The sequence below is a fragment of the Tetrao urogallus genome (assembly GCF_951394365.1).
Source record: "Tetrao urogallus genome assembly, chromosome: 1".
In the NCBI taxonomy this organism is placed as follows: Eukaryota; Metazoa; Chordata; class Aves; order Galliformes; family Phasianidae; genus Tetrao; species Tetrao urogallus.
The window spans coordinates 87,734,428-87,750,200 of NC_136813.1; the positions used below are offsets into that span (position 1 = coordinate 87,734,428).

The following is a 15,773-nucleotide window of genomic DNA, read 5'->3' on the forward strand; positions in this document are numbered from 1 at the left end:
CTCTACAAGAAATATATGGGTAAAAATCATGGAGTCACAGAATTTTAAGGGTTGGAAGGATCCTCAACCCCCCTGCTAAAGCAGGTACATTATAATAGGTCACATATGTTTCGTTCAACTATTATATAGGTAGTGTACAATTTATGTGTTAATCTTTAGGAATAAAAAAGCAATATTCACATTTCCAGCTGCATTAACTTCCAAGTTAGGATAAAAAAGAGGCTTTTAAAAATTACAGGCATAATGAAAATCTTTTGGTAAGTTTCCCAATGTTTGGTTTGCTTCAACCCAATGTGAATTTTGCTGGAGTTCCCTGCTATAGGTATCAGTGATCTCAACCAGACCCTAAATAGTCAGACTTACTTCCTTCTAGTTTGCTACTCCTTTCATACCAGATGGAGGGGTCCTCTTAAATCAATTCTGGTGCATTTGGGAGAGTGGAGAAAGCCTCTGAACCTCCAGAGAAACAAGTACTCTGACTTTTAAGGACCTAAAATTCCAAGAGAAGCATCAAAAAAGCAGAGGCACTGATGGGTGAAGGATTGGGAATGAGCAGTGTCATGACAGTCTCTGAATAGTATCTAGCCCATGGAAAGACATGTATCCCAAAAGACATAGTATGGCACTAAATTTATGCCACTAATAAGCTATTTATGCTATCTTTCAAGACTCAGACACTTCACAGACTTTTATGCAATGGACTATTGTCATTTGACCTCTGTGTGCTCCATTGTCAGTTTTCAGGATATCACAGAACCACAGAATCATGTAGGCTGAAAGGCAGAAACTCTTGATGAGTCCAGCTCTCCTCAGCTCTTACCTTTCCTCAGCAAAAGGTAGAAAATCTTCATGCCAGGAGCTGTCTTACATTATGCAGATGCGTATTGCAGATCTTTAGGGACCTTCAAGTTGGTGTGGGCTTACTCTCAGTCACACTGGTAGCAAAAAGTAGAATGGAAGAGATAGAAAAGGAGAGCTTTAAGGACAAAAACACAGCTTCAGGTTAAAATCAGGGATTCATACATGACTTTCAAAAAGACATCTGCACTAGTTCTTGTTTTCTTTCCCCAGATGGTATTGCCACTACATCAAGTAGTAAGGAAAAACCCACTTAAATGTAGCAACATATAGCAAAACAACACAGCAATCTATGAAAGGAAGTGTGGAATATTTTAATATGAGCCAAATCTGAGTGCTTGCTTAGCCTATGCCCAAGAAACAGTAAAATTGATTTGAGTGAAAATTTCTCTTGAATAAAGATACAAATTGAACTGAAATATTAGAAAATTGTTTAGACACAGGTTGTAGTATTGCTAATCCCCTGTCTCTTCAGTTTGGACTACAGTCTTTCTGCATTGATCCTCTAAATCACCACTCTCCCCTTCCAAGCTAATTGCATTCTTTGTGATAACACTAGATCCAACGTTATGGAGCACAGACCATGTACGTCAGTGGCTGGAGTGGGCAGTGAAGGAGTATGGTCTTCCAGACGTGGACATCTTGTTGTTCCAGAACATTGATGGGAAAGAGTTGTGTAAAATGACCAAAGATGACTTCCAGAGACTCACACCGAGCTATAATGCAGATATCCTCCTGTCACACCTACACTACCTCAGAGAGAGTAAGTTTGTTTTCTGTCGTTATGGTAGTGCCTATCATCAATCTGTGTTTGATACCGCTGTTAGATCTTAACCCAGTAGGTTTTCAGATGTCTCTGTTCCTAATGTTGGTCTTTAAAATATAGCAGGAAGCTCCAATCCAAAGCCTCTTGACTTTGAAGGAAAGATTCCCATTGATTTCAGTTGGCTTTCATTCATGCTTGTGGGAGAAAAAGAGTTGGGCAATGTTTCTAAATTTTTATCTGAGACAAAATTGGAATTAAACTCCAGCATATTTATCAGTACACTTAGGAAAAAAATCAAATGGGATTCAGTGCTAATGTTTTTTCTGGTCACATACTCATTTATTTCCATATTAACAATGATAATGCTAGCAATTGATTTATATTGATTTATAAAGCAAATTCCAGGCATGATTCTAAGGACTGACAGCAGTTTGCTCTACCCTGAAAAGGTTAAGCAAGACTTTAATGAACTGAATAAATGTTCTGTAAATTTGTGGGAAGAAAAATCTAAAGAAGGAAAAAAAAAAATCCAGTAAAAACAAAAAAAACAAAAAAACCCCAGTCCCTGAGGTCCAAATGCAAAGCGTTTGTAGTGTAAGGATAACATTTCAAAGGGAAAGAGGGGACTAGTGAATTCCTGATTTGTGTACTTTCATCTAAGCTTGAGGAAATTTTGCATGTTTGCCTCAGTTTAAAGATTTTAAAGTGAACTTGGTTTTAAAGCAAACAAACAAACAAACAAAAAAGCATTGCAACACCAGTGCGGTGCAGTCTTCTCCACACGCACATTGTCAATAATCAGCCAGAAATATTCTGTATTCATAATGTTGAATAAATTAATGCCCTAGTTTAAGCTATCAGTCTAAGCTATAGCACACACACCTCCCTGTAAACTGCAGACAGAAACTGACTGTTGGTAGATTCACTTTCAAACAATCCTCTTTGGGAAAATATGGTTTTAAAAGATAATTCTCAATTTTTTTTTTTCATTTTGGTGTTGCTTTTTGTTTTGTTTTGTAGCTCCTCTTCCACATTTGACTTCAGATGATGTTGATAAGGCCTTACAAAACTCTCCACGGTTAATGCATGCTAGAAACACAGGTAATGCTGGCACTGCTCCCATTGCGATAGGTCATATTCTGAAAGCACAGGATTCCTGTTTATGGTTTGCTTGCTCAAAGTGGAAATAGTAAACCAGGAGAGAGATGAGCATGTCCTCTCCTTGTTGTGTGCATGAGTTTTATGCACAGACACACAGAAAAATGGTGGCATCATGTAGGGCCAGATGGTGCAGAATGGTTTCCCCATTGATAATTTCTCATGTCCTATAAACTTTTGGGGCCCATGACACTGATAACTTGCAAGCTCTGAAAACTTTTTTTCTCACTCTGTCTCATTTTACTGTCAGAACTACTCCATGGATCCCAAAAAGATTGTTGGGGCTGAAAAGTTCTTCAGTGTTTGTCTATGTGCTGTGGCTGCTTCCCCCTCATATGCAGTATATATTGCATACTTAAGTAAAATTCTTGCTATTTAGGCAGTTAGCCCATCTCATTTATCAGTTCTCATGTGAGGTTTGTGTTGGGATCTCTACTAAGTCTGATCTGAATGTAAAATGATTTTTGTTAATATTCACCCTTCTGTTACGTAAGTCGGCCCAAACAAGTATGAAGCACAGGTGGAAGAACAACACAACACAGGCCTCAAAAATGTATCTATCAAAATGTGGCTTACAACATTTTTGAAAATATTTCAAACTAAATTTTATCTTGCTGTAGCAGTTCTGTAACAGAGGATGGCATGGAACTGCACATACAGTGCAGTATACGTATTGATAGAGTTATTTGGAATACTGCATGATCATGCCTGAGGGTATTAGTTACCTACAGTGACCAGAAATAACAATTATTTATGAGAAATGAAAAAGATAATACAAAGGATAATGCAAAGAAAAAGAAATAAGAAAACCTTATTTTCATATTTCATTTATTTTTTCACTGTAGTAAAAAGCAGCAAGTTTCCTAGAAAAATTAACTAGATCAGATGATCTCCCACTGAGATTAGATGTTTGCCATTTGACATAAAGTCCTACTATGGGCTATGGGCCTCCAGCAAACCCCACCAAATGCAAGAGAAAAATTTCCATTGACTTTGATGAGGTTTGGAATAAGCCTTAAGCCCTTTTTAAAAATAGACAGTCTCCATAGTCTTTTCCATCTTTGGTTTCCCAGATTCTAATATGCCAAGAAGTTTCCACATAGAATTATCCAAATGTTGTTCAGCAATTCCATGTGTTATCTTTTTCTACATGTGTGCACTGACAATGCTATTCTGAAATTCACCAAAATGAGATTGCCTGCATTTATGCCCTTGGTAGTATGAATTACAATATCATGCTGATCATGACCTTAAGAAAAGTATATTGTTCTATTGGCATAAGAGCTTTGGAGTGGGATTTTCAAAAGACCCCAAAGGTGTTAGGAACAAACTCCTCTCAAAGTCATTGGTAACTTCCTTGTGGCCCTTTTCACATTCCTAGAAATGGGCATTAGAGGTATGTTGATGTAGTTCAGGCAATTTCAGTTCCCGAGATAAGTTTGGTACCATTTTATATTATCAAGTTCAATATTTTTAATGGGGTTTCTGAGAGTCTAGCCCAAAGACCACCAAGGTCTGTGAGAAGATTGCCACTGAATAGGATTTGGCCCAGGGCTGCAGTCTCCGTTGTATGAACTTGTTCGGGAAGTCATATATGAATAAAGAGGAGGAAAAGAAGTTTTATTTCAGAAGATAAGGAACAGCCTGCACACATGGTCAAGATGTGTAGGGAGGGCAGAAGGGATTTACTGAACTTAACTCTCTTCCCCCCTTAACATTGATTTTCACAGAATTTATCCAGTAATTTGAGTGGATTTACACAAGTGCAAAAACTATCAGAAGTCATATAGCATTCCTAATATATAAAATATTTATTCGTAGTCTTTATTCAGATACACTAGAAGAGGGAATTATTAATATTAGTGGAATCAGAGACCGTGAAAATGAATCTTCAGATGTTATGTCTTCTTTCTCCTTAGGAGGTGCCACTTTTATTTTTCCAAATACATCAGTTTACCCAGAAGCAACACAAAGAATAACAACGAGGCCAGGTATGAACAATGACAACTTTTTATACTACTCATTTAATCTCTTGAACCATGTCTTTCTTTTACTCTTTCTGTTTTCTCTTATAAATGATAAGCTAAATTATGAATGCATACACATGTACACAATTATATATATTTGACTATATATATAACATTGTGTAAAGTAAGATAATTAAATAGAAAACGTTTACTAGGTCTGTGTCTTCGTCTTTCCTCTGTCTTTGAAGCAATGCTTTCTAGTATTCAAAGCAAAAGAGGGTAGTATGATTGGAGTTGTGCTCTGCTGTGTGATCCCAATGCTGCGTGATACCAATGCAGTCACTTTTCAATGTGCTTCACCTTCCTGCTTGTAAAAGGAAGCAACAACATCCTCCTTAATAACTTCTGAATAGAAATCTATTCAGAAAAAGTATATCAAAAATACTGGATACATACATCTTCTGCTATCTACTTTTTATTTATGTTTGATATGTCTGATCATGAATTTGGGAGCTTAAATAAATCAAAACAAACCACAAAAATGTTCTCAGTGCTGAGAAGTGTGAGGTCCATTGAAACATTGTGGGTGTGCTGGTTTGTGAAAGGCTAGAGGGAATAATTAAAAAAGATGAGGACATTGCAGTGAAGTTAAAAACTTTCTTTGCATCACCCTTCACAACTAATGATGTTGGAAAACTCCCTGACCTGGACATTTGTTTTTCCAGTAATAAGTACAAAGTACTGTAAAACACTGAAAGGAGTTGGAACAAAATACTGAATTTAAAGGAAACCCATTACTGAGCCAGAGGCATACATCCAAGTGTTCTGAAGGGACATACACTAGAACTGACTGAGCTCTTTTGAAAAGATACTTTCTCTCATTAGAAACTTATCAATACCAAATATTTTATCTATGTCTTGTCAGTGCTGCATGGTATAATTCAGGAAAAATACACAAGTAACTTGGTTTTACATTTATATACATGTGTATATGCATGTCTGTAGATTTGTTAACTGATGAATTAAAAAGAGGGAAACACCTACTATACTGTCAAATGAATAAATCCACCCTGCTTAATCTGTAGGAAAATAAACTCTTCTACTAAATTTATTCATCAATAAAAATGCCCTAGCGAATGAAAAAGGGACCACCAATCTTATTCATATATTTGGCAACAGACTTTTATAAGGGATTTACCAAGATGTCCCACAGCTATTTACAATAAGGGTTAAGTTAGCAAATTGTAAGAAATAAAATCTTTTCACAGATCAAGAACTGGCCAATTAACCTGATATCAAAACTTAAAAAAAGCTTAAATTTTGGGTGCTTTAGCATTCTCTGCTATGTTAGCTACTAATAATGGGAAAAAGGATGCAATCAAATGTGCTTGGAGATAGCATAAGATTTTGACATTACTCAAACTTAAAGATTCTTCTGCAGGATCCTTGTAAAGAAGCCTGGAGGTGTTATTTGAGATAAATGATTTCAGAATATGCTAGCAGCTGAAAATACAAGATAAATGCAGCGTAATGCACAAATTATTTGTGTACCTTACTGATCTCAAATTAACCCTCTTCAATCACAAAAGAGCTAACCATAGGCAACTTTACAGCACAGTGAAAGCCAGTGCTCTAGTTGCTGTCTGAAGTGAAAAGAGTAAACACGTGAAAGAGTATAGTGGAGGGTCATATGGGAAATCTGACTGTGCCCTTAAATAAAACAGAACTATGGCCTTGTATGGAAAGCTACATTAATCATCCCTTATCAAAAAGGCTATTTGCAGCATTATATGGTGCTTAGAATAAGACATGGAAATATGGAAAATCTTTTGAGCCTGCTGAAAGATATAAAAGTTTGTTCAACTCAGGATCTGAGGATGAGGAAAAACAATATATTTATATATCACAGATTGCCTGCTTTACTTGCTTCTCAGTATTAGAAAAAAGAATTTTAGAAACGTTACAGATATTTTCAATAAACATGGTCACAAGTTATTATGGCACCTAGAAACTTTGAATTGCTCAGAGGAATCTGGAATATAGATGAGAAGACAGAGCACAGACAGAAACTTCACTGTAGCTATGCAATATAGTTCTGGATGTCCAAAGTTCTCAGTAGTTTCCAATGAGAATGAGTAAGTAACGTATGACCAGGTGGACCTTGGTGTCCATTAGCAAATAAACATAACAGGTGAGAGTCTGTTGTGAAAGAATACTGCATTATAGGTATGATTCCAGTGATATTTGACAAAAATTGTTTTTTCTATACGTGAAAAATTATATTTTCCATACTTGTTTCATCCTGACTTGTAATGGAAAATAAAATAGCAGTTTTCTTCGAAGTAAAAAGTGTTGTAAAAAAATCCCATATCAGATATGCTGAAATCCTTCATTTCAGCATCTTTAACCAAGTAAAAAATCCTGACATCTACAAAATAAAATGCTTTATGATAAAAGCATCTTTCTGTATTGACACAATTTATAGTGGAATTTGTAGTTTGGGTAGAGAGTGTCTTTATTATTCTTTGTGAACTGGGATATCCTAACTAAACATTTTCTGCAATAAATCATCATACAATTTTGAAAGTATTATATTATCTTTTATAATAGAGTTTTGGCAAATGTTTTACAGGTCAGAATTTTCATTCATTCATTCAGAAATATTTTTGCAGGAATTCAGTTTTCTGTCAAGAAACTATTTTGCTAAATTGTTCCTTGGCCTTTCCTATTAAACATCATGTTTCAACTAGATGGCAAAATAAGCTTTTCCATAAAAAAATTCCTTTCATAGAAGAGCAATAGAGAGAGATTCTGGGGACAAGTACCTGAAGACATGAAAAAGGTCAAAAATGAGAGTAATGGCTAGGGGAGATATAAACAAGATTAAATGGCAATTAGCCAAATCCTGAGATGCAATTTTAGAGAAGGTAATCAAGTATTACCATTGTTAAAGCACCACAATAGCAAATAGGAAATGAGCAAGGCTCATAATAAATTGCAATGACAAAGACATATTTCTTCAGTCACCTTTACAACAGAACATGATGTTTCAGCAAGCTAGAAGTAATACAGTGAAGCTAGCAGGAGCTCAGAAAGACCTAATATAGGTTTGTCTACGTGTCATCAAAGAGAATAATTCCCATCAAAGATCTGTCCAAGATAAGAACATGTTGTACTAACATCCCATGAATATGAGCAGATCTGCTTATCTAGGATAGCAACATGTTTATCAAGGCACAATAACGAATGAAGAATAAAGTTGGAATGTTGTGCTATTTCAAGCAAGGCTGATAACTGGATTTTTCTTTTAATTGAGAGGATGTAGACAGAACAACGTCTTATGATGTGTTGCATTAAAAGGCAAAATTTTCTCACAGTACTAAACTTATGCCAAATTTATTTCAGGGCTGTACTTGCCACTGAGTACAAGTAGGCAGCATCACACAGCCTTCTCAGTGTACAGATTTTTAATTATTTGGAGACCTAGAAAGGAGGAGAGGAGAGGAGAGGAGAGGAGAGGAGAGGAGAGGAGAGGAGAGGAGAGGAGAGGAGAGGAGAGGAGAGGAGAGGAGAGGAGAGGAGAGGAGAGGAGAGGAGAGGAGAGGAGAGGAGAGGAGAGGAGAGGAGAGGAGAGGAGAGGAGAGGAGAGGAGAGGAGAGGAGAGGAGAGGAGAGGAGAGGAGAGGAGAGGAGAGGAGAGGAGAGGAGAGGAGAGGAGAGGAGAGGAGAGGAGAGGAGAGATTGTGGTAGCACATACCTTCTGTGTGATCTTTTTTTTTCCATATTTGTAGCCTTTGGGGCCAGGAATGGAAGAAACAGAAAAGTTTTTGGTAATTTTGCTTGTATCTCCACTGGCTGCTTTGGAAACAGAAATTTGGCAAGGAAAGACAGGAGTGGGCAAGATATTTGTTGAAACTCAGGGCTGACAGAAAACTGTTCTGCAATCAGCACCATGGCTGAGCCATCCCTTTCTGTACAGTTTGAGCTTGGAAAGCTCTGGAAAGTTGACACAAATCCTTCCAAATTTCTGAAAGTCTTCAGTCCGTGAGGTATCTCCAGCCACATTAATAGCAAGTCTTGATCTGATCCTGGCCAGGACATCTGCATGTTAAGATTCGCTTTCACACCGGTTTTCTGCTCAGAAATGAGTGCCTGTGCGAGTCAATTTTCTAAAAGTTTCTGAAAAAGACTCTGGAATAGTCCTCAAGAAATACAAGATAAAAAGATACTAGTTATTTAAATGCAGTACAAAGATAAAGTGAGTATGTTAGTGAAGTTTTTGAATTGTAAGCTTCCAGGAGACGATGAGGCTGGTAGTGCCAGTCTGCTTCTTAAGCCAAACAGACTAAATAAATTAAGAGCAGTTTGGTTGTGAATTTCACATTACATTTTATTTCCATTCAATTCTCCTGCTTAGAGTGCTTGAAAATGGGCAGAGAGCTCAACAATCTGGTGTGCACAGAGCCAGTCTGGGACTGTTTCTTTACTTCCCAACTGGCTTAATTTACAGTCATTTCTAAAATAAAGCACAAGCACTGTTAACAATCAGATCGTCTACACCAATTTAGTTCTATGAGGAGGGTATGGCTACCTTGCTGGGATCCTGGACAGGCTACATAGGTTCCATGGTCTTGGCAGCAATTTTAGGTGGTATGTTTAAGCCAGACGTAGAAAAGCACAGGCAGCTGCAAAAGATTTCAAAGGGTAAAATGAATGTCTGACTTTACTTCATATAGTTTATGAAAAAAGCTTTTATGTTCAAGGTTCTTCATTTTTATATACTATACCATTTAACTAAAATAGAAGTAATAGGTAAGTTTAAAAAAAAAAAAAAAAAAAAGGGAAAAGGCAAGTGAGAATTTAGATACATAAAATTAGCAGCTTCTCCCAAGAAACAGAAAGGTATATTTAAATTGATGGAGCAAAAGAAAAAAAAAAAAAAAGCACAACGCAAAACCTATCACCTTTTCATAAGAGATATAAGAATATGTATACACATCTGTACTTCATATTGAAGCGTGTTCAGTATTTTCACATTTTATGTTTCTAGAGATCTACGAGGCTACCGGGATGGGGAGGGGAAGGTGAAAGGAAAGAAATTATTTCAAGTTTGAAATAACGAGTAAAAGAGAAAGAAGTGAAAATGGTATAGTGCAGCAATCAGTTACCCCACAGATCTCGATTCTGAATAATGAGAATTAGACCAGACAGTGCACCTGGGGAAAAGAGGGCTTGCAAGCATGAAGAATAGCATTAAGGAAAAAGATAATAAAGTGCATTACAATAGTGACAGCTAGTAAGAACACAAAGAGCATGTCACAGTGATTTAGACAAAACTATGCCTTTGCTGTCTCACATGTGCCTGCAGAAAAAGGAACTCTCAAATTCAACCTATAAACTTTGATTAATCTCAAGGGATAACAGCAACAGACTAGTAAAGAAAGGCAAAGTAAATCAACTGAAGTCTATCTTAAAAGAAAATACTGTTACATACACAGACTGGAAGGGAATGTTACACAGTTTACTCTTGGTCTGAGTTCTGACCTTTTGGGAGACTTTTCCCACAAAGCTCAAACATAAATTGTCCATAGTACACTGTGTATGTCATACCTTGGTGTCCTTGGCTGAGGAAGGTGTCACAGGCAATACCCAACACTCATATACATTTAGTGATATAGCAACAATTTAGTTCATTGTAGTAAGTAGATTGATAATTTATAATGATGATGAGTCACAGTGATTAGTTAAGTTGTTAAATCTTAACAAAAATCAGATACCTTTAGAGACCAACCAGCAAAGTGAGTAAGGATCTCTTGACCTCAAGGAGCAATCTTGAGAGGCACCCAGCTCAAGGGATCACTGCCATACAGCCTGCTGTTTCAGTAAGGAAAGCTCAGATTATGGTTTCTTTGACTGCTATATTTATAAGACAAAGTGGTTTGCTTGCAGTCAGACTTGGAATCTTACCACATTGCTTTCAATCTCTTGATGTAAATTGTTATTTCTCCATGAGAGATTTCAACAGATCACCTGTTCTAGCACTGTACTCCCTTTGATCATGGTCATGGCTGTGAGCACCCACTTGGTATTCTATTATCAATGAGTTGTCCAGTTCAGAGAACAGTCACACTGAAGTCTACTATGAATCACAATCCTGAGCAACACTCATGTTGTATGTGGAAGTTGAGCATGCCTATAACAGAAGGTAACCATGAAGGTGCTATGGACTCTACAGAGTATTTATGCCAGATGTTTAAAAGTACTTCACACATCTGAAAAAAACAGGCACTTCCAAAGAGCTATACAGAGAGCAATGTGGTACTGTTATAATTAGAAATGATAAAGACAATGAAGTGTTTAACAAGGAGTATCCTTCCAATTTCTGTAATTTTTCTAATCCAGAGAGTTATCTAGAAATTTGCCCCTAATGGACAGATAACATTTTATGCCATATCTGCATGAAGAATGGTATTTTTCCTTTTCAGACTTACCTTATGAGCAAGCGAGGAGATCAGCATGGACGAGTCACACCCATCCCACTCAGTCAAAAGGTAAAAATAATTTTCATGTGTCCCACCTGTGGGCCCAATACATGTCTGCTGCAATCAGAGTAATCTCTAAAGTGAACTTCAGAGCTATCTCAGGATCTACTTCAGCTTTCAGCTCTGAGGGACTTTTACTTGTGCCTGGCAAACCTGTTGCCAGTAGTAGTTGCATGTAGGCAATGCTGGTGAAGTTACTGGGGCAGCCGTAATTTCCTTGATTGTAGGCTACATCAGGCCCGTGATCAGATAGTCTTAAAAAGCTAAATCCTACTCTCGTGAGCAGCAGGAGTCCCTGGCCTGGGGTCTATCACAGGTTTAGTGACTATCTTTCAAACTGGAAAAATAACTAAATGGATTTCTCCATTTTCAGCTACTCAGCCATCATCCTCAACAGTGCCCAAAACAGAAGACCAGCGTCCTCAGTTAGGTGGGTGTTATTTTATTTGAATTTTCTGATGGAGTTTGTTGGACACATTCAGGTCAGCTTTCACCTACCTACCAGAAGCCATTTGCAAGAGCTGATTCAGAGCACTAATGAGATTTCCAGACAGTGACGAGTAAATCCCCAGACATGTGTGATCTGGCTGCATGGCTGTATCTTAAGTGGAGGCTCCCAGGCCTATTAAAATGTGCTTTTAGTAATGTTTAATGGTAATGACAACCTTTCAGAGTGAAAAAGCTGTTAAATTCCCTGTATTCAGTTTAAGTACAAAGGTAGAAGGTAAGAAAGCCAGAAGACTTATTCTCCACAGTAGTTCAAATAATGACAACTGAAAAGTACGCATAAACAAAGAGATGAAAATGGACTGCAACATACAGAAATCTATTTGTATTTCCTGAAGTCCTGAAATTAAACAGGAAAAATAGAAGGATTATCAATCTATTGGAAAACTGAAGAGAAAGTTGAGGTTTGTAGGAATGTAGGCTAGTCGTTTAGCAAGATGGTTCACTTTGTCATTTCAAATCAGCTAATTCATGGGGTAGGACTCAATCCTATATTGTGAAACTAGAAAGTGTCTTGGACTGATAGTTAGAAAGCACTACACTCTGAGTCAATGATGTCTTTTGCTAACAGCAAAAATGTAGAAGTATGACAGAGAAGTTTTGGAGGATATTCTTAGCCCAGAATTCTCTGTGCCTGTTTTCATCACATGGATTTCAAATCATGATTCTGTTTTTTTGTTACAACTAAATAAAACTCTGTGAATGACTACAACTCCTTAACTTACATGCATGCTGCCTGGGAAGTACTGTACTTCTTTTTGCCCAGATAGCGTTTTATCTAATCTGGCCTCCCAGCCATGGGAATCCTTCAAGAAGTATATTGGTGGTTTATGTAAGTCCTTGAGATCATTTAATGCAAATATGTGAGCTTCACAGATTATTTAAACGTGTAAGGAATGTAAGCATGTAAGCTGATTATCTTCTTGACTGTAACTGAATGATTGAGAGCAATTGTCGGGAGACAAGACAGCCTACTGACATTATTGCTCTGCTTCAGGTTGTGCTTATCATCCATAGCTTGGGCTTTCCTACAGTCATTCCTATTTCAATTCAGGTTGAATTCAGATTGAATTTCCACAGGGAATCCCATGAGGAAAGCTCTGAGATGTTTTGGAATTTGGAAAACCCTAATCACAAATTTAATACAGGAGATCCCTCACTGGACTGTGATGATGAAGAAGAGCCAACACAGCCACTTTGCATGGGTTCAGATATACCCTCTCCACTCTCTTTTGGAGGCTGTTTTGGCACAGAAAAACCTAGGGATGGTATGAAGAGAACAGATGTAGCCCCACAAGATAAGAGGTCTCTGTTCTTTGAGGAGGAACACCTCTTCACCCATCTATGCCACATTTAGCACTAGGTCTCTGGCCTATGGGACCTAGCAGGTTACAAGGGTAGATAGTCCCAGAGGGTATCTTGTTTAAATAGGAATCAGAATACTTCTAGACCAGCTTTACAGTGTGTCTGAACATGTACTTGTGCACACTAATACAGAGAATGAAAAGGAAATATACATCCCTTGCAACTGTTTGCTTGCACACCCAATTTTAAGAGAAAACCTGCAAATATTGTGATGCAGAGATAGAAGCCACTTTACTCAGTGTTTGATCTGCTTTTCAGGTGGCACTTTCTAACTCCTACAAGATTAAAAAATGATGCCTAAAATATATGACGTTGTTACATGGTTTTAAATCTTTATTTACAATTTTGCAGATCCTTATCAGATTCTAGGACCGACCAGCAGCCGTCTTGCAAATCCAGGTGAGGCGAGGTTTTGCTGATTTATGAGAGTTTTTCTTCTCTAATAGCGTCCCCACTCCTATTTTAAGTCCGGACTCTGAAGTTGATGTGACAAATTTTACTAATCTTAGTATGATTCAGTGAGAGCTTATGATACGTAACACATTGAAGGTTTCTAAATTACTTAAGGGTGGGACTAAGCTCACACATTAAAGCACATAAATTCCAGTGTCATAGAGTAACTAGACAGGACTTAGGTGTCCTAGTTGCCATTATATTCATTGGGATATAGTTATTGTAGCTCTCAGTAGAGAGCTACTCATCTCATCCTAGAATATATGTTTATATTCAGTCAGTCGGATATCTCATTACATTTTACCAAACATATCAATAGGAATTCACTTCAGTTGCTTGAACACTGGGAGTTTTCTTAGGTGCTGTCCTTCAGGAACCTCTCCAGAATGGCATGAGTTTTTTACCAGGCTGTGTCATGCATGTCCTAGATTCTGTAATCCACAATCCAATGACATGCTGACCTTGACCTGTACAATATTTTGGCTGCATAACAGAAGTCAGCAAAAATATACAGGGAAAAATTGGAAAACAGAATTTATTTGCAAGGAATAATTGGGTTAGACACTTCAGAAATGATCTCTCATGATAAGAAGGTGGTAACTATGTGCATTGTGAGCTGGTCCTTGTAGTCCTTGTATTTTTAGTCCTTGTATTTTAGCTGAAGATGGATAAACTTCCTGACAAGTTAATAAAACTGATTATGAACTGGACAGATTTCACTGTTGTTTCTCTGAATCTGCAGGATGAACTCTGGTCATACATCAGTGTTATCTGCCGCAATAAATTGACGTTAGTGCCACTTCCTTTTTCCCTTTCTTTAATACTCAAAGGGCACAGTGTTACTTGTTCCACGTTATAGTTCTCTTCAACTCTGAGCAACAATGTTTGATCTCACAACAATTTTATTGCCTTTCCAAGCATGAATTTACTGAAATACTGCTACATTTCCTTTCATTTTGTCCCAAGTGACAGCAGCCATGGTTCTAGATTAGATTACTTTCTAGACAGTTTAGCATTGCACAGGAAAGCAGCTAAATATTAAGAATGACTTTTTCCAAATGGCCTCAGGAGGTGGATTTCCAAGTGACACTGACCTTAAGTGGTTGTGAGGGCTTACCTCCCTTTAATTTGTATGTCTCAGGCTTTTATAGTTTTACCAAGTGTGCATTTGGTATCCTTCATTACTCTGGAAGACACTAAAGTGCTCTGGATTGGGATACATTTTTAGCATTTGGGTATGGCATTTCTACACACCATCTTTCCTGTGTTTTAACATGTTTTAAGTGTTTATAAATTGGTGGAATTAATCTCTCATTAAAGGAAATTGACAGCAACCATTTATTTTCATAGGACTATATATTACATTTGGAAGGCAAGTGTTTATGTTAGAACATATGTTGGATTGCTTATTCAAAAATTTGTGCGTTGTCCTGTGCTGAACTGTTTATTGATTTTCAAAGGCTAATCCCCATGTTATGTTTCGTGTATTAAACTTGCATGCCTTGCTCATACCACAGATTCTTTTGTTTGTTTGTTTATTTAATGCATGTTAATGGAAAAGAAGAAATTCATTAAGGGCAGTTTGGATAAGTATAATTTAAATGAATATGGATTTTAGTTGCACTGAAGTATAAACTGCTAATGGATTTCAGATGCTAATCTATCTTGATATTATAATTTACCACTAAGCTTTGTAAAGAAAAGCTTGTTTATTATATCCACATTTCTGGTTTGGAAAAATGAAAAGAAAGAAAGAAAGAGAGAAAGAAAGAGAGAAAGAAGAGAGAGAAAGAAAGAAAGAGAGAAAGAAAGAAAGAGAGAAAGAAGAAGAGAAAGAAAGAAAGAAGAAAGAAAGAAAGAAAGAAAGAAAGAAAGAAAGAAAGAAAGAAAGAAAGAAAGAAAGAAGAAGAGAGAGAGAAAGAGAGAAAGAGAGAAAGAAAGAAAGAGAGAAAGAGAGAAAGAGAGAAAGAGAGAGAGAAAGAGAGAGAGAAAGAGAGAAAGAGAGAAAGAGAGAAAGAGAGAAAGAGAGAAAGAAAGAAAGAAAGAAAGAAAGAAAGAAGAAAGAAAGAAAGAGAGAGAGAAAGAGAGAAAGAGAGAAAGAAAGAAAGAAAAGAAAGAAGGAAAGAAAGAAGAAAGAAGGAAAGAAAGAAAGAAAAAA

General features: G+C 37.0%; 1 protein-coding gene across 2 annotated transcripts in view; it reads left to right on the forward strand.

The window, feature by feature from the left end:
* Positions 1-15,773, forward strand: part of ERG (ETS transcription factor ERG) — a gene marked incomplete at both ends in the record, with an annotated part of 108,681 nt that overhangs the window by 90,298 nt on the left and 2,610 nt on the right. The window contains 6 exons of one of the 2 annotated variants that reach the window (XM_079549339.1): positions 1,418-1,621; positions 2,645-2,725; positions 4,702-4,773; positions 11,234-11,299; positions 11,664-11,720; positions 13,514-13,561. In XM_079549339.1, the coding sequence (XP_079405465.1) occupies positions 1,418-1,621; positions 2,645-2,725; positions 4,702-4,773; positions 11,234-11,299; positions 11,664-11,720; positions 13,514-13,561 (528 nt within the window). The remainder of the gene's footprint in view (positions 1-1,417; positions 1,622-2,644; positions 2,726-4,701; positions 4,774-11,233; positions 11,300-11,663; positions 11,721-13,513; positions 13,562-15,773) is intronic. The other variant, XM_079549338.1, reaches the window with a different exon arrangement.